At 42.4% G+C, this 24,160-nt stretch overlaps 1 protein-coding gene across 1 annotated transcript in view; it reads right to left on the bottom strand.

Moving 5' to 3' along the window:
- WTAP (WT1 associated protein) overlaps window positions 1-24,160 on the bottom strand; it is a 153,637-nt gene that overhangs the window by 28,940 nt on the left and 100,537 nt on the right. Inside the window, exon 7 of the mRNA XM_085611648.1 lies at window positions 12,279-12,433. Within this exon, the coding sequence (XP_085467774.1) occupies window positions 12,279-12,433 (155 nt within the window). The remainder of the gene's footprint in view (window positions 1-12,278; window positions 12,434-24,160) is intronic.

Below are 24,160 nucleotides of genomic sequence, written 5' to 3'. Positions count from 1 at the left end.
CAAAAGGAGATACAAAGGGTACACCGTGTCCCTTTTACAATTCGACAACCAACCCGCCCCGATGCCAAACCTAGGGCATTTCTGGTCTATTTTGGAAATTATTTATTGAGACAAAATGTTTTTGAAAGGGCAAGACCAGAAGCACAACGTAGTGTAGATGGGTTTTCGTATTTCACTAGACCAGATTACTGGCATGTCACTGTGGAACGTCGGTGGCGCTTGCGCCAGATGATTTCAATCCTACCCGACTAAAAGTAGCCTGGAAGGATACAATGAGATTCTTCACTTCAGAAATAAAGGAAAAGGAGATTTTAGATGCTGGGGGAGAGTTTAACTCACAATGTTGATACAAATAGTGTCCTTCTTTGCTTGTTTAATTGTAGGGATACATTTTCTCGCGGGTGGGGGGGGGGGGGGGTGCGGCCATATCTGGGATAATTGGAGCGGTTGGTTCACGGGGGTTAATATGGTTAGTATGGATTAACACGGGCTTTAAGTACACATAAGTACATGCATCATTCTCGGGAGGGTACACCGATCATCCACTACAGACCTGACAGGTCTGTTGCCTCCTAGAACAGGGGGGCTAGGTGGGGGGGGGAATGGGGGGGGGGGGGGAAATTTGAGGAGAATCGAGTTCAGAATGACACGGAGATGAGGGAATGTTTTACGGTACAATTGAGGTATCAAACAAATTATAGGGATGGGTAGGCTGAGTATTTGCTCGGTAAATATAGGAGGGTTGAATGATGGTGGCAAGAGAAATAGATCTGCAGAAGTGGTACGCTCGTGGGGGGCAGACATCTACCAACAAGAGACTCACATCCCATGGCAAAAGAGAGGGCTTAATATTATCCCTGGATATATGCAGGCAATTAGCTCACGGCAGACAACCACAATGAGAGGTGTTGCCATACACACTTCAAAACTGATGCCTCTGGCTGAGCAAACTAGCGGATAAAGGGGGAAGGTGGGCAATAGTTTTATTACCTAGGAGGGTCACACTATGCACGATCTATGGCTCGAACCTGGACGACCCGGAGATATGGGCAAAATTAGAGCTCGAATTAGCTTCTTGGCCATCCCCACTTATAATCTGTGGAGATTTTCATATCCACTTAGGAACACAGGATACACCCTGGGGAGAGTATCTGGGGAGAAAGCCACAAGTATTTAAGGCTCTTAAAGCCTTGGTGGGAAGCCACGGCCTAGTGGACGTCTGGGCTCATAAAAAAGCTGGGGATGCCGGGTATACATATTTTTCTTGCCCTCATCAGGAATATGTTAGGCTTGACTATTTTCTTATTTCTGCCTCGCTTATAGAGGAAGCTACCAATACGGAAATTACCAAAGGTTTTATCAGACCATAACCCTCTGATGTTGGAAATCGAGGTTCAGGAACATGAGAACCTGCCCTCAAAATGGTCCTTTGACAGAAAACTTTTGGCTACCGAGGGCTTCATAGATCACATTAAGGGGTGGACTAGACAATTTTATGAGGCAAATAGATGTAGCGCATCAAGAGAAACCGTGTGGGATGCATTTAAGGCTTGCCATGGGGGGAGATTATTAGTTATGCCGGGCACCTCAGGAAAGAACAGAGAGTGGTCATACAACAGCTTATGGTTGAGCTCTCTAAATATGAGACACAGCACATGGGAGCTATTGCAAGAAAACAGATGGAATTACTGAGCCAATTAGAATTAAAAGTAATTAGCACCAAAGCAAAACTAAACGGAATATATAATAAAAGAATTGCCGAAATATATCAAACTCGGGCCAGGGACAATTATGAATATGGGGAGATGACAGGGAGACACCTTGCACTCAGACTGAAACAGAGGGCGGCGGTAAACAACATCTTGAAGCTAAAGAGGAAGGATGGGAATATGGTGACCAAACCTCAGGACCTAGTTCAGGTCTTCGCTGAATTCTACGGTGACATATAGCTTCGAGGTTGATCCGCAAACATCAGTAGGGGTGGGAACGGCTATCTTCCCCCCTGTAATACAGGAACTAGAAGAAGACATTTTACTAAATGAAGTCACCGAGGCACTCCAGGCTATGGCATCTGGTAAGGCCGCCGGCCCTGACGGGATCCCAATGGAAATATACAAAGTTTTGCAGCCGGAACTTGCACCCCTTTTGTTGGATCTGTTTTTGGCAGTACAACATAAAGGAGTCCGCCTCATTCTTGGAAGGAAACCAAAATGGTTATCTTTCTGAAAAAGGGAAAACCATCGGAAGATCCCGCTTCGTATAGGCCCATTTCTCTTATAAATGCGGATGAGAAATTATATTCTAAAATTATAGCGCTCAGACGGGCAAAAATAATTGCCTCCCTGGTTAGTCCGTGAGGGCACGGATTTTTTCCAGGTCGAGGAACGACTGATCACGTCTGACGTGTAATTTCATTATTCGATATAAGGGAACAGACAGGGGAGCAAATGTCCCTCATATTATTGGATGCCCAAAAAGCTTTTGATCAGGTTGAGTGGGCATACCTTTGGCAGAATTTAAAAACTAATGGCTACGGCCCCCGTATACTGACTGCTATAAGGGCTATGTATGTACAACCCCATGCTAAAATTCAACTGATGGGGATGGAGTCGGGAAGAATTAAGATCTCACGCGGTACAAGACAAGGATGCCCGTGTTCCCCAATTCTTTTTGCTCTTTATATCGACCCGCTAATTAGAACAATGTTAAACGATCAGGCTATCAAACCGATAGTGGTCAGGGGATATAACACCAAAGTATTAGCTTATGCTGATGACATCACAATAGTAACCCCTGACCCAAAGGAAGCTTTGGATCGGATTGAGGTCCTGGCATCTGAATTTGGGAACCAGTCGGACTATAGACTTAATACAGGTAAAACCAAGATTGTTTGTTCCAAAAATGGAATATGATACTTACCAGTATGCATCGGTTCTTGGCGTGTAGAGCTGCAGAGCCACACACTAAGGATAAGATCGCCATCTGGTGTTGGGCTCGGATGATTGCAGGTGGTTGTTGTCTTCGGAAGAAGTCTTTGGTCACGAGATTGGTGACTCCTCCCCTGGACAACAGTGCGCATGGGCATCCACTCCATCCTCAGATTGTTTTTCACCATGATCGGAAATCATGGTGTATAAGAAGTAAAAAGAAAGGATGTCCACGTGTCTAATTAAGACAATGCTGGAACGGATACAGGTCCCGGGGAGGCGGGTGGGCGTGTGTGGCTCTGCAGCTCTACACGCCAAGAACAGATGCATACTGGTAAGTAGCATATTCCGTTCGAGGCATATGAGCTGCAGATCACACACCAAGGATAGACTATATAGCAGTGTCTCCCCTAGCGGTGGTCACCAGTATCAGTTGCAGCAGTTTGGAATAGAGTTTTTAGGACAGCTTGGCCCACTGAAGCTTGTTGTTTGGATTGTACATCAACACAGTAATGCTTAGTGAAGGTGTGTGTAGTAGACCATGTGGCTGCTTTGCAAATGTCTTCTAAGGGGATGTTCCCTAAGAATGCCATAGAAGCCCCTATTTTACGCGTGGAGTGGGCCCTAGGGGGAACGGTAAGAGTAAGTTTAGCTTTTTGGTAACATATTTGGATACATTTGACTATCCATCTGGCGATACCCGATTTGGAAATAGGGTTGCCTTTATGTGGTGGAGCGAAAGCAACGAACAGTTGCTTGGTCTTCCGAAAAGGATTGGTTCTGTCGATGTAATACAGCAAGGCTCTCTTAACATCTAAGGTATGAAGTGCCCTCTGAGCTACTGAGTCTGGATTAGGGAAAAAGACTGGCAGTTCGACTGACTGGTTTAGATGGAAAGGGGAAATGACTTTAGGGAGGAATTTTGGATTCGTCCTAAGAACCACTTTGTTCCGATGTAGTTGTAGGAAGGGTTCTTCGAGAGTTAAGGCTTGTATTTCACTTACTCTTCGCAGGGATGTGATTGCGATGAGGAAAGCCACTTTCCATGTTAGGAACTGCAGTTCGCATTTGTGCATTGGTTCAAATGGGGGACCCACGAGCCTTGTTAGAACAATATTAAGGTTCCACACCGGGGAAGGTGGTAACCTTGGAGGAATAATTCTTTTAAGACCCTCCATAAATGCTTTAATGGCTGGTACCTTAAAGAGGGACAGGTGTTGTCTATTTTGCAAATAGGCTGCTAATGCCGCTAGATGTAGACGTATAGAGGAATACGCTAAATTGCATCTTTGCAAGTGTAGTAAATAGCAAATGATGTTTTGGATGGAAGCATCCAATGGTTGTATGTCATTGTTAGCGCAGTAATTGGCAAATCGTTTCCATTTTGCAGGATAGCACGCCCTAGTAGTAGGTCTTCTGGCTTCTTTAATGATATTCATACAGTCTGGAGGGAGGTTGAGGTACCCGAACTCTAAGACTTCAGGAGCCAGATTGCCAAGTTCAGTGTTTGAGGATCTGGGTGTCTGATTTCTCCATGGTTTTGGGTTAAAAGATCCAGGGAGAGATGCAGTTTTTGATGTGGAACTAGCGATAGTTCCAAAAGTGTGGTGAACCAGGGTTGACGTGCCCAAGTGGGAGCCACTAGGATGAGTGTTAGCGACTGTTTCAGTTTGCGTACCACAAATGGAATGAGTGGGAGAGGCGGAAAAGTGTACGCAAATCTGCCTGACCAGTTCATCCATATTGCATTGCCCTGTGACCGTGGGTGTGGGAACCTAGCGGCGAAGGTTGGGCATTTTACGTTTTCTTGTGTGGCGAACAGGTCTAGGTCTGGTTGTCCCCACTTTTGGAAGAATGGGAGTAAGACTTTGGGGTGTAGTTCCCATTCGTGTATTTGCTGTGTGTGGCGACTTAAGAGGTCGGCCACCTGGTTCTGAACCCCTGGGAGGTGTTCTGCTAGCAGGTAGATGTGTTGGGGAATTGACCATCTCCAAATTTGTTGCGCCAGTTGTAGAGAATGTGTCCCTCCTTGTTTCTGTATGTAATACATTGTGGTCATGTTGTCCGTGCGGATGAGGACAGTCTTGTTTTGTAGATGCACTTGGAAGGATTTCAGTGCTAGGAACACCGCTAGAAGTTCTAGGTGATTGATGTGGAGCTGTTTTTGTTGAGTGGTCCACTTTCCCTGAGTGGTGTGTTGAAGGAGGTGGGCTCCCCACCCCATGAGAGATGCGTCGGTGGTCAGCACAACTTGTGGAAGAGGCTCTAAGAACGGCCGCCCTTTGGACAGGTTGATGGTGTTCCACCACTTCAGCGAGCAAAGTGAGCGGCTGTCCACCAACACCAGATCGGTAAGTTGTGTACTATGGAGATGCATGATGCCATCATGCCTAAGAGTTGCATGAACACTCTTGCGGGGAGAGAGTGTTGCGTTTGAAATTTCTTGATGAGACTTTGTATGTTGGCTATCCTGGCTGTGCTGGGATAAGCTACGGCTTTGGATGTGCCTATGGTGGCTCCCAGGTATTGTTGTACTTGGGAGGGTTGTAGTTGAGATTTGGGATAGTTGATGGTAAATCCCAAGTTGTGTAGGGTTTGAATAGTGCGGTGAGTGTGGAGAACGCATTTGTCTAGAGTATTGGCTTTTATGAGCCAATCGTCCAGATAGGGGAAGACATGGATTTCTTGTCTCCTGAGATATGCTGCCACAACTGCCAAGCATTTGGTGAATACCCTAGGTGCAGTTGTTACTCCGAATGGGAGAACTGTAAACTGATAGTGCCGACCATCTACCACGAATCGTAGATACTTCCTGTGAGCGGGATGCATAGGGATGTGAAAATATGCGTCCTTTAGGTCTAATGTGGCAAGGAAGTCTCCTTGTTGAAGTAATGGAAGGACCTGTTGGAGGCTGATCATGTGGAAATGATCCGATTGTATGTACTGGTTTAGTAGTCTGAGGTCCAGTACGGGTCTTAAGGTTTTGTCCTTTTTGGGAATGAGGAAGTATAGGGAATATACACCTGTGCCCTGATGTTGTAGTGGAACAGGTTCTATTGCGTGTTTTTGAAGCAAAGACTGTATTTCTTGTTTGCGGAGCGTGAGGTGGTGAGACGTCATGGGACGGTGCCTGGGTGGTATGTTTGGGGGTGGGTTTATGAGTTCGAGGCAGTAGCCAGATTGGATAATTTGCCTTACCCACCTGTCTGTTGTGATGGTATTCCAGACAGGTAGGAACTGTTGAAGTCTTCCCCCGACCGGAGTGGAATGGTCTGGGGGGAGTGGTGGCAAGTCACTGTTTGGTGGCTGTAGAGGTGCGGGTGTTGTTGTTGCCCCGTCCTCTACCTTTAGTATTGTTTCCCCGATAACCTCCTCTAAAATATCCTCTGTTAGGGGATGTTTGACCTGATGCTTTGAAGGTGGAAGAGTTGTCTGTTCCCACATTTTTGGAAGCTCCTCTATAAAAGGAGCGACAAAAGGAGCCTCTGGGTTGAGTAGACTGCAATGCTCCCATAGATTTGGCAGTCTCATTATCTTTCTTCATTTTTTCTAGGGCAGTGTCTACTGCAGGCCCGAATAGTTGCTCCTGATTAAAGGGTTGAGCAAGAATGGTGGTTTGGACTTCCGGCTTGAAGCCGGAAATGCGTAGCCATGCGTGGCGTCTAAGCAATACGCTTGTGTTGACTGCCCTAGAGGCGGTGTCCGCTGTGTCTAATGCACATTTAATGGAGGCATTGGATATTAGTTTGCCCTCTTGGATGAGGTCAGTGGCCTGTGTTTTGTATGGTTCAGGCAGGTGTTGCAAGAGATCCTCTAGTTGATCATAATGGGCTCTATCATAACGAGCCAATAGGGCTTGTGTATTTGCAATACGCCAGTGGTTAGCAGCTTGTGCGGCAACCCTTTTGCCGGAAGCCTCCAGGAGTTTAGGCTCTTTGTCTGGGGGCGGCGTGTCTCCGGTTGTTTGGGAGTTCGCCCGCTTTCTGGCATTTGATACGACTAGTGAGTCTAGGGGGAGTTGCGCCTTGATGTACGCAGGATCTTGTGGCGCCGGTCTATATATTTTTTCTATTCTGGGGTTGAGAACCCTGGCCCTGACAGGGTCTTTAAAAACATCATTGGCAAGCTTTATCACTCCCTTAATCATGGGTAGAATGTGAACTGTTTTCTGCGACTGCTCAAAAGTGTCGAGGAGAAAATCCTCCTCAGGAGTGTCGGTGTGCATGGTGACGCCATGAAACGATGCTGCTCTGTTTATAAGCTGACCGAACCCTAAATGGTCATCAGGAGGGGAGGGTTTTGAGGGGTATGGAGTGGGGTCAGGTATATCAGGCATAGGGTAAGTCCACTCATCTACTGGTGCTGTGTCCGGAGTGTAAAGGGATCAGTGGGATAAGTAAAGAAATCTGGGTCTCCCCCTCCCCCTAAATCATCATCATCCTGTGGAGGTGGTGTGTGAGAAGGAGATGGTAGAGGTGAAGGAGGTGGGGGTGGGGGGGATGGAATAGGAGGTAATGTAGGAGAGGAAGGACGTATGGGTGAAGTGGCACAGTCCTTCTTTGGAGGTGCTGGAGGAGGTGTTGTGTCCAGCTTCCTTTTCTTGTAGGGCACCGCTGTGACATGTCCAGTTTTGGGATTTATGTAAATCCGTTTTTGCTTTGGATCAGGCCGAAAGAGTTCCTCACTGTCCGAAGGCGGCTTTGGCGACGACTTTTTTGTTTCCGATTTTGATTTTTGTTCTTTATGGACTTGTTTTGGCACCGAGGATGTTTTTGGTGCCGAACAACTTTTCGGTGCCGAGGAACCTTTCGGTGCCGAAGGACCTTTCGGTGCTGACGAGCCTTTTGGTGTCGGTGGAGACCTCGGCGCCGAAGAACGTTTCGGTACCGGTCGAGATGTCAGTGCCGAGTGACGTTTCGGGGCCGATGGAGATTTTGGTCTCGGAGCCTGCTTCGGTGCCGAAGGTATTATAGGCACAATGACATGAGGTTTGCTTGAGCCAGAGCCACCTGCAGGCTTACTTTTCTTCGGAGCCGGGCCCGAGGGCAGGGCTTCTGAAGATGTTTTTGGATCGCGACTGGGCCCAGCTGGCAGAGTCTTGACCAATGTCTTTTTGGGTGGTGTTGGGGTAGGGGGGCTGGTACTCACAGGCTGCCCCGGATCAGAATCGTCGGCCTCGGACACGATCTGGAGATCTTCGGAGTCGTCGTCCGGGACATCCTGTGCAAAGATGTCTTCTGGTTCCGGAACCGGCTTGGCCATGATATGGCATCGAGCTCTTCGGTCCCGGATGGTTTTCTTGGAACGGAATGCGGCGCAGGCTGGACAGCTGGATTCGTTGTGGTCTGGTGAAAGGCACAAATTACAGACCTCGTGGTGATCGCTATGAGGAAACTTTGCTCCACATTGGGGGCATTTTTTAAAAGGTGTCCTTTTCATCAGACGTGTCCGGAGTCAGTCCGATATGGATTTCGATGTCGAGTTTCAAATTTTGAGAGTTGTAGCGATTGCTTATAAGTTTTCTGCTGGAGCGGAAAAAAGTTCATCCGAACCCAATGGCGGATAAAAACAATCTGAGGATGGAGTGGATGCCCATGCGCACTGTTGTCCAGGGGAGGAGTCACCAATCTCGTGACCAAAGACTTCTTCCGAAGACAACAACAACCTGCAATCATCCGAGCCCAACACCAGATGGCGATCTTATCCTTAGTGTGTGATCTGCAGCTCATATGCCTCGAACACCTAGTTTCGAGATTCACAGAGGTCTACTGAGGCCACATATTTAGGGATAAATATAAGTGCAGAGTTAGGGACGGTTTGGGACATCAATTCGGCAGAGCTTTTCAAAAAGATAAGTAATGACTTAAAACTAATGGATAATTTACATCTCTCCATTATAGGACATGGAAATGTTATAAAAAAGACTATGTTCCCCAAATTTTTGTATTTATTTAGATGTATTCCGCTGGAACCACCAAAGGGATTTTTTTTTCAAAATCGAAGGAATATTTTCACAATTTATCTGGGGATATAAAAAGATCAGAAGGTCAATGAAACCGATGACTTTACCACAAAGCAGTGGGGGTCTGGCAATCCCCCATATGTTACATTATTACTGGGCTGTAACTCTGCAGCAAATGATTAGTCTTTCTCGGCCTAAAAACTGTCCAGAAACTACCCTGGGAGATCAAAGTAGGGAGATTCCCCCTCTATCTAGGAGTTGGCCCTAGGGGATGTAGCATCAGGTATTTTATTGAGGCAGCTTGAGGGGAGCTATTACAAAAAAACGCGGTTTAAATTAGTAAGAACTGTTTGGAATGTTTGGAATAAGGTAAGGAAGCTTGTGAGAGTTCCTAAGGTTCAGAGATATCTATTTTTATGGCGTTCGTCAATGTTCCCTTCCTTATCTAATGACAGGTTAGTCAGGACTTGGGAGCAGGCTGGAATAAACACTCTAGGTGATATGTTTGATCAATCTGAGGTAATGTAATTCAGAGAGCTTCAGACACAATATGGCGTAGATGCGAAGACATTTTTTAAGTACTTAGAAATTAGGGATATAATTAAACCAATATTGGCTCAACTTAGTAGTTCGGACAGAATCCCTATGCTGGAGTGGCTGGGGCATAGGCAGCCCCGGGTTAAAGATCTGTACTCAATCCTCTTGAATGCTAATCAAGAGGACATAGCTAGATCAGAAAGTGTATGGGCAGGGAAGTTGGGGGATCAGGATGTTGATATGTGTAGATCTTTATATCTGTCTAAAAAAATCTTTTTGGCTGCAAATCTCAAAGCTCAGCATTTTAAGACTCTGTTTAGGCTATATTATACGCCAGCGAAATTGTTCACTTGGGGGAAAAGGGAAACTGACAGGTGTCCAAGATGCGGCCAGGGCCCGGCTGATATAGTCCACATGTTTTGTGGATGTAGTAAACTGTGTATCTTGAAGCAAAGAATAGAACATTTTATGAATCAAACTATAGGGTGTTTAGTCCGATTAACCTCTACATTGATTATATTTGGTGTTGATGACAGTTTACAGTTGGACTTATCCCAAACGTATTATTGTTTTATGGCAACAGCTATTTTTCATATAATTATTGCAACAAGATGGAAAGATGTAGATCCACCGACATTTCAAGAATGGTATGCCAGGCTCTTTCATGTCTTTAACTTAGAGAAGGCATTGTATAAATGCAAAGGAAGAAGGGCAAAAAAAAAAAAAAAAAAAAAAATTTTTAAAAAAGGAGGTTTCCAAGTGTGGGGCCCGTTGTGGGAAGCAGAGGAGTATTAAGCATATAGTTTTAATTTTAAGGAAAGAGGGAGAAAATGGAGAAGAAGTTTTTTTTTTCTTTTTTTTCCGGCCTTCTCATTTTTCTTTGTACCCACTCTTCGGAGTAGGATATATATAATTATACATGACTATTTCTATTGATCAATTGATGAATCTGATTTGTGTCAATCTTGAAATATTTGTATTTATTGGTTTCCCCGACTTTGAAAAAAAGAAAAAAAAAATAGTTTTCAAAAAGAGGAAGTACTGGAGCGAATACAGTAATCACATGTGACCTTATGAGCACCAAACCTCAGGGGCATGTGTCTCAAAACATCCCACTTGCAGTAAACTCTCAGTTAGCAAGAGCCCACAGACAACAAGCACCACCGACAAAACTCACCGGCTCATCCTGACAAGTAGCAACTGGAATTTAGAATATGGGTCAGATTGCAACTCCTACACCTTTGTCTTCTCTCTCGAACATTAGTGCTAGAGACTCCACGCCAGCTGTGCCCAGTTACAACTAATTGAGCACAACGCCAAGGCCTGGGTCAAAAGAAAAAACCTCGGTATGAACCTGGTGCTGGGTGAGAACAGATGCAGACGGCTCAGGGGTACAGTCCAGGCTGGGGGATAGTGCAGGTAAGCCTATTCTGCTGCTGTGGCAGCAGTTTGATCTTCTAGGACTTTGGGGCTTCTTAGTGTTCAAACACAATGTCTAATGTCCAACATACAGGCTTTATGTGGGTTGGCAGTACCTCTTTCTCAGGCAGGACAGGTTTGCCCTTCTCCACAGCAGAGCACCGTGGCAGTGCTCTTAGTATCTGGGGCGTCATTCCAGCAGTACGGGAGGAAAGCAGCTACAGAGACCTGCCATTTTTGTTAGTGCAGAAAGAGTTTCTTCTCAAAGTCCAGACAAATTTAAAGTTCTCAGATCAGAGGAGAAATATGCATTTTACTATGGATGCGATGAATAAGAGTAAAACTAAAGCGCCAGATTCGGTGAAAAGATTCCTTCAACCATGAGAAAGTGCATCTTTAATCATTTTTTTTTTTCTTTCAAGGACTATTCCAGGGGGAGAATGATGCTTAGTTGTTCACAATCAGTCAACGGATTCTATTGATTTCAGAGTGGATGAACTAAGTTCCTTAGTTGTCAGCTGACAGGCAGAGAACACACAAAACTGGGTAGGCTGGAATCCAGACAACGCTGAAAAGCAGAGGTTGAATTCCCTAATCCGCCACCATCGGTCATAGCATTAAAAGGGGTACCCAGAAGAAAGGGCTTAAGAGCTGTTGTGTACTTAAGATAAAGGTAACCTCCAGAATAACACCGTCTTTTGCAGTCTCTCTCTGTTGTAAATGCACCAGTTATCTCCTACAATTTAATCTACTCGCATGCAAAATACAAGCACAGCATACGTGCACATCACACAGAAAGGAAAAAAAATGCGATTTTCTAAGAAATTATGCCCATTTCATAGGAGAGAAAGTACCAGTCTTCCCACCAGGAGCATAAAGTATAAAGCTACCAGCAACGGCTAATTACAACATGGCTTGGGTGAGGAAGCAGCAGCCACCCACAGGTATGGATGGAATGTACCTGGGTTCTGATGCTTTCTTCCCCTTAGATTTACGCTTTCTGAAAAAAACCTAAATTTTATTGTTTAATATCTGTACACATGTAGTGCACCTCCAGTGGACTTTCACATTGTCACGCCCAATGGGGAAACACTTAAGGGATCTGACACTATCCTGTATATAGAAGCAGTTTGATGTGAGGTGGTTTCTACACCTGCCTGCGGTTAAGTAATCATCTAGAAGAAATAGGTCACTGATGCCTATGTGATTAAAGTAGTAACTTGTAGGTGATGCTATTACTAATTACTGATTACTGGAGAGCTAATGAACGGAGACACAGCCAATCTCATGAATTACCGGGCCAAGAGTCGACCTACTGAGTATATGGACATGCAGGAGAAAAAACTACTACTTCGTGTATACACAACCCCAAGGTCACACTTATTTTCTGTGCTTAATAAGCAGTTAACATGCACAAGCAAGCAAGCTCTTACCATCTTGACTGCTTTTAAGTTCTTCGCTGTATTTCTTCTGCAAAGCCAACTCGGCCTCAAGCTGTGCAATGCGGCCCTGGGACAGTTGTCTCCCAAGTTCCTGATTCTCTTGGATAAGCATTCTGCATTTTGCCATTAACTTTTTGCCTGTCTGGCTGCAAAGAGAACAATCATAAAAATTTTAAATCGCTAAGAGAAGACAAAACTGCAACTATTCTACACAGCTGAGAGAAAAGTTTATTATATCATTTGAAGAGAAAAAAAAAAATGTTACAGGATTAATGGCCTACAGAATCCTTGCAAAACCATTCTCGGCATTGCCCTCCAAATCATGCTGATAATGTACGTAGGTGTTTACCAAACTGAAGGTTAATCTACATTGAATGTGAACAGTTCCAGGGTTCTCCGGGAATGTTTTTTTTACCTGACACAGTCCTAGTTGTGATATTCATTCAAGCCTTTGCGTCCGACTTCCAGATGAGTGACTGAATATCTACCACTATATTTGAGTGGAGGTACAAAGGAGTGTTTTTGAAATTTTGGAAATAAAGGAGACATCTGGGCTCTGATCTCGTCTAGGGTACGGAGATTATCCTTTTATCTTGTAGTCCGCTTTTCTTGCAACACATACTTAATGACATACAGTTGTGGCATCACAGCAGTTACAGTAGAGTACTACAGTTCCATATTTATTGCGAAACAAAGGTTAGCTGCAACAGCCTCAAAGAAGTTGGAACAGACGCTGTGGTAGTCACTGCATTTCTTAGGAACAGCTTGCAGGAAATTAGTAAAACATAGGCATATTCTTGATCGATTGTTTAAAAAGAAAAAAAAGTAACACTTTGGTCACTATTGCGTCAAAAATGACAGCAAAATACTCCACAGGAATTTCTCGGATACAAATATACCCTTTTTCACAATTATAAGTTTAGACTATCCATATTCTCGCATCGCACCTTCTGGATTTCAAAATATGAAATTAGGAGCATTACGGAAACACAGTCAGCCTTCTACTATAATACTTAGCAGTTGATTTTTAACCAAACTAGATACCGGATTTAGATGTTGGGAGAGTAGTTTTTGTCCCAAACTGGTATATACCCCAAAAGGCGGTTCATTTGTACGTCAATCTCATTTCAAACTTGTGGCATATATCATACCTACTCACTGAACTCATGTTAGCCCATGTCTCCTCCTATCCTGTTCGGTTGGACCTTCCAAACTAAATCCTGAACTGTCACCACCAGACATAATGACTCAATCTGCATAAGCATGATCCAAATATACATAGCTCAAATTTACATACAATAGAATAGTACAATTTACTTCCCCTCTATTCTCTTTAAATTAGACTCAATTTGGAATGCAAATCAATAGATAACCAACTTTCCTCCAGACTAAAAACTGCATGCACCTAATCAGGTACCCAACCCAAATAATGCTGCCCAATACAGGATTGATTAAATAAGGGTCCCATTACAAATTAACTTTGAGCTCAATGGAAAAGTGTGCTACCAATCTGCAAACTACTTCAACACCTTCTCAGGGGTAGTAAGTGCTATAAAAATCTACAAAAACAAGTTACTTCCTTTTAACAAAAGTTCCTCAGACTTGGTATCTCCCTGGACTGACATGACTAGCACTCCTCCCCACCATTCAATCCGGCTTGGAATCCCAATTACGTTCTTAAATAATCCTAGTATTAATGTGCGCTCCTAAACTGTAGCCAGTGAACGTGAGGTTCTCGGAACTCCACTCGACCTAAGAGGGAAACATAGCTCCTCTTATGTGTGCAAAGTAGCCGGTTTAGAGATGTGTGGTGTGGGTGTGCGCGCGCGATATATGAGCCCTTCTTAGAGTTCAGTCACTTATCCTGATGGGAACTTAATGCAAGTAGGTATCTTTGTCAGACTATCCAAATGTGACCAACAATTGGGTCATCCTTCTTACATGGTTTCCTCTAAATTTCAAACACCACTTGAAAGAAACAGACTTTAGGGACCTCTATTAGTTGCCTAAGATTTGGCAGAAACCTAGGCAAACCAACCAGATGAGATGAAAACAGTTGGGACCTCTGGTAGGACTCTGATCTTGGCATCATTCATCCTTCACATCTAGCAACACTGCTTTTTCACCTCTAGCAACACTGCTTTCCGGGGAACTAATCAGGTGTCAGCCTTGTGCCTAGATTCGAAGGCCGGGCCATGTGTTCTGGCAAAGCTGGGCTTACACGCACCTGGTGGATTTACTATTGATTCATATAAACCTAATAGCCCATGCATATATTATTTGACGATCTGATTTCAAGAGATAGCATTCCTGGGTCCCTTGTGCATCTAGAGAGAGAAGCCAAGTATCACTTTTTTGTACAAAATTCCATAACAATTTAACAAAATTATGCTTTTGTTTTTCTGAGCGTGCACCTCCCATCAAAAACACTGCTAAATACCAGCAGCACACTGGTTCTCCAAAAGACATTTTCTGCTCAAACCAATCTCTCTGGTATCTCACAAAACTTGCTTTCCATTTTTGCACAAGACATCTAGGTAAAAAAGGCTAAATTAAACTGCCTAGTGCAAAACTGAGACATTTTGCATAATGATAAACTTTGGGAATTTCACAAATTGTCAGCCTAATTAAAATATCATCCAAGGCTAATGGCAGCCATATAAAAAATTTACTAAAGAACTTTTCAGTCTGGCCTTTGAGCCAGGCCGTCAGATGGAGTGATGCTGGACCATTAATAAGCATCTGACCAGAATTCCTCATCAGAAGAATTGCATTTACTCAGGACTTGAATGGTGATGTACGAGGACTTGGTCCAGGGCAAAGATTTGAAAAACCTGGTCTAGGTGATCTCTCTTTTGCAGTACAGTCATCATCATGAGGAGGATTAGAGACCATTCCATTGAAAGGAACATTTTCCCTTTGACGAGGAGAGTATCAAATTGCATCATTTTTGATTGAGTCAAAACATTATTAATTTACTTTTATTTATTTTCGAGACAGATTGGGTGTGGCAAAACTCAGCATGGAAGTTGTTTGCCCTAGTTTTTGAGCTGTCAATTCATTTAATAGCTTGTTGTCTAAGTGGGGACAGACTTGGTGACCACGCCTCTGTAAAATTTCAACAAGATTGCAGGCAGAAAAATGGAAGAGGGAAATATGTAATGTCAATGTATCCCAGGCTAATTGCACTTGGTTTTTAGGTTAATAAAAAAACAGACCTTTATGGGACTTTAATTGCACTGCACTTTTTAAAATTCTATTTGTGTTTAATAAATCTGTATTATGGAAATGAAATTCAGTTTCAGGTAGTGAGGGAAAGGAGGGAAAAAAGGGAATGCACTTTATTTGGGATTTGAATGCACAGCACTTTATCAAACTATTTGAAATTGTTTTGATTCATTCCTATTACTGTACATAGAAGATGGAAATTTGCACATTGCACTTTAGATTTTTTTTTCCCCTGAGTATTATACATTTTTATTAAAGCGGTTTTTAAGGTTCAAGGCACTGGTTTTCATTGTGAAATTTGTATAGTAGACCACTGTTTTTAATCAATGTTTCTGCTCAATATATATACATTTTTTAATAATAAAAAAAAAGAAGATTGCAGGCTGAATGATAGCAACCGGAGTGGATAGTCTTGGTCATTTAGACAACATTTAAAACATCTGTGATGTTTGCAGTGGACAGGGGTATGAAAGCAAGCGTCCTAATGTCAACTGATAACTATCTGTCCTGGGTTAGAAGGGAGATGACAACCTAAACCGTTACTATTCTGATGCGATCCTTGCAAGAGTATTTGTTCAGTGGCTGGCATATCCAAGATAGGTCTGTCTCCTCCCGATTTCTTCCTTGTGGGGTTTTCTGGCTGCTTTGGCCAGTATTTGAAAAAATAAATGCTTGAGGTATTAAAAGTCACTAAGGAGAGAGCACCAACGCACATGGCTTAAATCGCCTTTTGAAACCCCAGACTTTCAATAGATTGGAATACTTCTAATGCTCACCGATCTAAAGTAACTTGTTTCCATGGCTGAAGGTACTGGGAAATCCTGACTTCCAGATTTGGAAGGTAGTGGTAGACACCCTGGGAGCCAGTGTCTTATGTGATAATTTGGTCTTGACTGGGATAGTCTTTTGACTATGGCACAGATGTATTGCTGCCTCTGCACACAGGATGGGCAGACATTCCTGTCGATCCTGAAAAAAAACACATTACTGTGCTTGTAACAAGACTGGGGAGCGAGTGATCAGTCTGAAATGTTTACCAAAGAGCATTAGCCCATGAAACTGCACACCTATAATCACGGATTGGACCGCGGGAATAATATATTATATATATGTGTGTGTGTGTTTTTAAATGTGCCCATCTGTCTATCGCCACATGAGGAGCGCATAGATTCCAGGAAGGAAGCCTAGGTCAAGGAGAGGAATTTCACCTTTCAAGGGTTTTCTATATTTTGCAAACTTTTCCCTGCCCCTGGTAAAGGAGTGTTGGTTATTCTTGGAAAAATACCTCTTCCCTCAATGCAAAACTCTAACGCCTCTCCTTCCTGCAGATGACAGTTTGCTAAACGTTGAAAACCGACTCACTAGCCATTCCCCAAAAAGCAGAAGTAGCATTTCTAGAAGATTCTAGCCAGATTTCTTTCAGGGGAAACCCCATCACTTCGATATATTAGAAGTGATCAGTGCATGATCATTCCGCTTTGTGTGAATATCCCCAAATCCATGTGGTACTGATCACACACCCAGACTCTGCATGTTTTTTCCAACACACAAGTCCCAAATAGAAATGTAGAAAATAGAAAGGCTGTACTCTTTCCACATCAAACTTAAAGCATTTTATTTTCTTCAGCAGAATAAGCACAAGATCCAGCCTGAAAGACAACTATTTATTAGTTTAAGCAAAATTCCATTATAACTAACAAAATGGACCATCAAGTCAGAAACCAATAGAAAGGTCTTCAGAAGACACACTGAAGCCTGACGAGTCTTCTAGAAGAGATCACTGCTAAAAACGCGGTCTTTCAAGTCATAAAATAAATGCTACAAGGCCAGGGGTTTATGCATTACCGAGGCCAAAACCAGATTTATATTCCACTGGATTGGGGAGGATCCACCTCATTTTATAAACTGCCAAGGAAGTGGTTTCAGAATGTGTCCAAAATCTCTTGATCTCTGTAGAGACCACAAATTATATGAATGAAGAGACCTTGCTTTCCAAATCGTGAACCAGTAACAAGTGTATTAATTTATTTTTGCAATAGTTCTTTGTATATTTTCTACCTGCACAATAGCTGTATGTTCCTCCAACAAGTCGAAACGTGCACAGATTAGTTTCTCATGAACCAAGACGAAGATTGGCAATGGAACAGAACAGCAAAGAATCAGGATTCTATGGCGTCTTAATACATCTTGGACCACGGGAACCAATGGAAAATTGATGTACAAGAGTGGCAGGAATGCTGAGATACATAGCTGGTATCAGTGTTAACTTGTGGTTACAAGAGCTCTTGAACCAAGTTGTTTATTGGAAGAAATGCTTGAAATAAGTTTGCAGACCAGTCAAGATAAATCTTCAAACAGGGTACTAACTTTGGGTTTCAGTGGAATCATGCGGCAAAAACAGTAAAGCTGCTGGGTGCACAACGTCCTGAAGATGGATTTTATAACCCCGAAATTGAGTTCTCATCTGGAAAAAGCATATCATCCCTAAAAATTAGACCTTATTCTGAGATGTTTGTTCCCCAAGAACCAATTCAGAATCAAACACACCAGCCACATTGGGGGGCTTGTTGAGACAGAATAATGCAGTTGTATGACCTAATAACAACCTATGCAACCCTTTCCCAAGAGGAGATGGAGGGACTGTCAGCCTAGAAATAAAGGCCTGGAGCTCCAGATGGTTGATATGTAGGTTTCACTCATATCTGGAGATTTCAGAGACCAAGTCTGCTCGTTCATGCAGTGAGCTTTCTAGTGGCAATAACAAGTCTTTGGGAAAAGCAACTTTAGGAGTCAGCGTAAGAGTACGTCTCTTAAAAAGACTGTCACATACACCAATGAAGAGACAAAGACATGACCCTAGAGGACAAATGGGAAGAGCTAAAGAAAGGTTTAAGGCAGAATATTCTTTGACTCAGTATCCACTGGTCCAGATTCATCCACATCCCTTTTTGGCAAAAGGACATTGGCCTTCCTCTTACTAATGAAGCATGTGTCAAGATCATTATCAAGTTACCTGTAACTGATGTTAAGTCTGCTTGACAACGTAATGGTCATAAGTTGAATGGATAAAATTGTACTTCCAAAGCGTCCTGTAAACCCATGGTGTCCATGAGCTAAATAGAGCTGTTTAAGTAAGCTCAATTTCATTATTTCAAATCGTGTCAGGAATCGAAGGCCAGTCTTGTGTTAAAACTGGTACATATTTTAAACCGGTCAACAATCCTAAAAACCATACGAAAGAAAATACTGTGAAAGTCGAATTCTTTGCAGTCAAAGCCAGCACTACAAGCAAAGAATTGAGCAAATATACTAATATACATTGTAAACAGGCCTAGCAACTTGCTGAAGGAAAGAAAATGAGGATGTATCTATTGTGTTAGGGAATGTAGGGTCCATAGGGGGAGCTTGAATTATCTTGCGAAGGGAAGGACAATTTGAATTCCCTAGGAAACCAAAGAACTTAATCAGAGTAGTAAAGCTGCAGGTGTATCCAACACACTAACAAATCCTGTACTAATCAACTGGCAAGTCTCCAACACTAACACACAGACGACCATCCTTGTAAGTCAACTATACAGTATTAATCAACTTCTCACCTACTTCACACTCGGCTTGTAATACCCATCTATTCAATCACCAAGTGACAATCTCAAAGAAATAAATTGCACACAATATACATCACCCTCAGTCACTACAAATGAATAACACTTAAGTATTATAATAGGCACACTTCAATCATTATGCGGAGTATTCAATTCCAAGAAAAAGCATTTCACTAATTTAAAAATCATGCCATGATATCTTCGGACAATCGCATCCTAATAATTACGCAATTTGTTGACTGCAAAAAACCCGGGCATCTCTCGTTTGCCCCATTACACCACTCGCAACCCTATCTAATTTCATCACGCACTATTCCAGACTATAAAATTCTCTCGTTAAATACCAAAGCTCTTCACTGTCAGTCAAATCCCTGCCCCCACCAAGAAAATAACGGATTACTGTAATAAGTTAAAACGTGATATGGTAATTCTCGATAAAAACAAAAACTTGGCTATCACAAAGCTTTACATATGAGATCAGGACGGACAAAGGAAAAAATGGGAGTAATCACACTAGCATCCAGGTGTTCATTAGCCTACTAGTCATTATTTCTGAGAACGACAATGAGTGTAGGTGGCTCATTACCAGACTGAAGAATGATAATCTATTATAAATGTGAATGCAACGAATGCAGACTGCCCACAATTTCGGCAATTCTTAAACAGAAAACAATGCGTCTCCCTCATTATGGCTCTATAAAACTCAGTGGTGATTTCATCCTAACCAAGGTAGGGACAGAACATTAGGGACACAATGTCTAAATTCAGACCATCCAAAGCTCACAACAGATGCTCAACTTCTGCAGTAGTCACAAACTTGGTGACTTCTGGAGACTTCACAATCCAAACTGTTACTGATCACCCTTGTATCACTGACATTACAAGATGACTCCCAACTTTTCAAGACAAGTTTTGATGAATGAATCCAGAAATGCTCAAGAAAGGAGCTCATGTATAGGAATTTGAAAAAAATTAAGACTTCATACAACAACACACAAACAAGTATTTCACCAGTCATGGTTTTGGGATGCTTTAAACTGCTACACCAGAGGTCTTATTATAAGCAGCAGGTCAAGAAGTGGATAAATCAAACTCAAATTTGATAGCCTATTCAATTAAATTATAGCAAAAGAGCACCAACATTGATGCACCAAAAACGACAAAGACTTAGGGACACTCAATCGTCTTAAATAGGTGTACACAAACTAATTTGTATGTCCAAACAGAATAAAACATGCCATCTAAACAGAGCAGAGAAAACTAATCTCTTATCTGAAATTAAAGAAAAGAATACATCAAAAATGTCAAGCATTAAGGATTCTGTAGGCTCAATATAAAGACTTCAGGTATGTCAATGCCTCAACTCCACTTCAAGGCAATATTGTATGGAACGCCTACAAAAAGCATTACGATTAACAAAGCATCTGATGCAAAGTCTCCCTAAACAACCCCCATGAGAAAAAATAAATTATGGCAGCCAAATAGTCCATTCCAAGCAGCCAAGACTCAGGCCCAGTCTGATTCCCAATCACCTTCCATAAGACATTCTTTAAAACCATTGTTAAGGCGCCCGAAGGTGCCCATTCCAGCTCCAAGGGCAAGGTCACTGGTAATGTCAGAGGAGACGACAGAGGTCATACCCGAAGAGGACAAAGACCACTTTGACCCCAAAAAACTACAGACCAATATCATTAATGAATATGCAAAAGTGGCAGCAAAAACATTGGAGGAAATTATAAAGCAAATTCACATCTCCCAAACAGTGCTAGTCAAGGGCAGACTGGTCAGTGCCACATCATAGAGAAAGATCACCTTTCAGACTGCCCATCAGCGGCCTTCGCATGGCGTTTACCTTTGGACCCTTCTTCACCAATATGATCCAGGAGCCTTATACGCTTGCCCAACTGCAAGATTTAGAATTAATGGAAGACCAATCTGAGCTACAACAGGGTACACAACAGGTATGTCCTCACTACCTCTACTTTTCCTGCTAGCTCTGACTCCCTTCTGAAACTTGTCACAACATAAAAGGATACAAGATTAATTTTGGCACATTTAAAACAGCGCAAACACAAAGACAACGGACAGAGCGCTTTTCAGACACTCACCTCCAGTCACTATTAGATGTGGGTTTAATCCATCATTGTTCTTTAAGCTCACTTCGCCTCCCCATTTCAGACCAAGCCATATGCAAATTAGTCTTGACCCTTTGCCTCATGGGAACAGTCCACCCCGAACTGCCAAGTAAGGTCTTCCTTGGACCACAAATGAGCATCGCGGGACCGGTGTTAGGGTAACACCCCATATCAGCCAGGGTAGCTTGAATCCAGTGGCAAAGTGAACAAGGGACCCACATCTAGGCATACCCTGCCAACTTAGGGCAAACAAAGCAAATACAGACAATGGACGGAGGTCTGCATTCCGTCCATCTTCTATGTGTCTTTTACATTTAAAAAAACATACTCTGACAACATCTTGATATTTACCTTAGAAACGGGTATGGCTATTCTGGCATTGCTAGATCATTAATCAGGGATGTGGAATTCCTATAGCCCGACGCCCGGGACATATTGTTTGGGGTCAAGGGCAACAAGTTTCCATGTGTATTTTGTCCTTGGGACAAGTAGGCCCAACCCCCTACATCACAAACCCTTTGACTGCCAGTTTAAAGTCCCACATGATGGATCAGGGAAAGCATTGCCTGCAGTTAAGGTAATATTTGTTTCCATGTTTTAACGCTGTTCAAACTTGTATTTATGGTTCATAAATGCAAAACCTTTATTATTAGGGTAAGCGATCTAAGTACATGTTGTAAGCTCAGACTACTACTGACAGTGGTTAAAGTATAAAAATGGGTGCACACGCTTTCATTTTTTAGCACTATGAGGCTATGCAGAATGCTCTCTGATTAGATGCAAATATATGGAGACAGTTGAAAGCAAGATTGATTATTCTTAGCGGTCAAGATAAAATGTTCACAAAAAAAGCAAAAACATTTAGCTAAACTGCCGTAACATTTTAGGTAGCGTTTTTCTGCAGCATCATTTAGTAAAATGTGTTGATGCATGCTAGTATTTCCCAAAAATATTCATAATGGAACATCACTGTAACCAGTTTTAATAAGATTATGGGAAAAATAAACAAGCATTGGTAAAGCCAATTGGGCCGAAATTGTTGGTCAGTCTTTTGGTTTTATCAATGCGTGACTTGTTTTGGCATGTTTTTTGTAAAACCTTATTGGTGTGGGTGCTGCTGGGCCCTCATCATTCTAACAAACATTGGCAAAAGCAAAAATTGTTTCGGTCTCAAAAAGCACACACTGCCACAGTTGTTACTGGCACTGAACAAAACGACTGTGTGTCAATTTTGCTCCTTGTGAAAGAACAGAATGCTGTCATTCACAGTGAAGCTAGCCAACTGACAGACATTTTAATAAACACAACATGTCATGGTTAACGCCAGACCCAATTAGGGGGCCAATTATTAATTAAAGAATCAAAAGTGCACTTCTGTCCTTGCATTAAGTGCAGATATACGACTTTCCTGAATTCACAAGACTTAACAGAAGTAGACCAAGAAATAGTACTCCTAGAAAATATTTGTGAACTGCATTTTAGCAAATATGCATGTGTAGATTTGCTCATGCGAAAATCCGAGCGTTTGCAAGTTTTCTGCCCCCTCCAACCACTTTTTTCCCAACCCAGGAAGAAGTTTTATGTTTGCCATGGTCAGGAGTAAATATCCAACCTTTCTCGGTATGGGAAAAGATTAGAGAAAAGTTGGTGAAAACCCTTAAAACATGCAAGTTAGTAGGTTTGCACAGACTCAAAAGGGCATTCCAACCCTGAAATTGTTGCTTAACTTCAGCGCCAGTATGTAGATCTGCGTAAACGTGGCAACAAAAGGGAATTGCTAGTATTCATACCCTGCTATGGAAGGAGCCCTGGCATATTTAGAGAGGCTATTTCGGAGCTCTTACATTAGGGTATTACTGCCATAATGTGTCACCGCATTACATGGCACAAAAGGGACAAGTGGATTTTGTTACAGGATAAGTAGATTTATTAAGTAACCTGCCCCATGGACAAGTAGATATTTTAATAAATTCCACACCCCTGATTAATAAATTGTCCACAGTCTCTGGCTTTAGTCTGAATAAAGAAAAATGGAAGTGCTATCCCTAGAATTGTAGTGCCTTCCTTTTTTAGCTGGAAACATGGGGCTACCTGGCAACCACAGTACATTGAATACCTGGACATACCCGATAGACTCGGTCAGACAATAAACAAGAACAATTGCCAAAGTTGAGGACATTCTAGATTCCTGGTCACCCATTATATACCCTGGTGGGAAAGAGTAGAGACCACAAAAATTATGATTAAACTCACTTCGTACAAAAAAACCAAAATAAAAAGACCCACAATATCATACAAACAGCCACGCAAAGGCTATAAGCAGAGCAGATGATGATTCCCGCACTGTTTCGATTACTAGAACATCTTCCATTAATTTCAAGGCACCCGCTAGTTCTTTGAATACACTGGATAACAACCGAAATAGCGTCAAATAGAACTTGCTTTCTTTTCTCGTCACATGCTCTCATTCTCATGTATGAATCCCATTAACGTCCCACACTAAACAAATTATCCTTGATACCACTAGAGCTAGTCTTCACCTTGACAGAAAGATGTCCAACCAACTATCCACATCAAATTTAACAGCATTACGAAACAAAGAAAGCAGAATGTAAGCATTCCCTTTAATTGGAAAGAAAAAGGCATGAGAATTCCCTAAAGATCTGTAGGCTTTCTCCAGGCCTTTATTTGTAATAAACTAAAGCATCAACTCCCTCTCTAGCCCAAGACATCTACAATTTTATAAAAAATTAATTCCAAAATATCCATGTCAAGAAAACTTAAAAAACCAGATCTCTTGAACTTTTTTTTTTTAAACTAAACAGATTGGGCGTTGATTTTATGTATGCGAGGGGAAAAGAGATCCTCATCCCTTACTCATCATTTAATAAGCAAGTAGCCTTCGTGT

The sequence above is a fragment of the Triturus cristatus genome, chromosome 6 (assembly GCF_964204655.1).
Source record: "Triturus cristatus chromosome 6, aTriCri1.1, whole genome shotgun sequence".
Classification (NCBI taxonomy): domain Eukaryota; kingdom Metazoa; phylum Chordata; class Amphibia; order Caudata; family Salamandridae; genus Triturus; species Triturus cristatus.
This window is presented reverse-complemented; position numbering and strand designations above follow the sequence as displayed.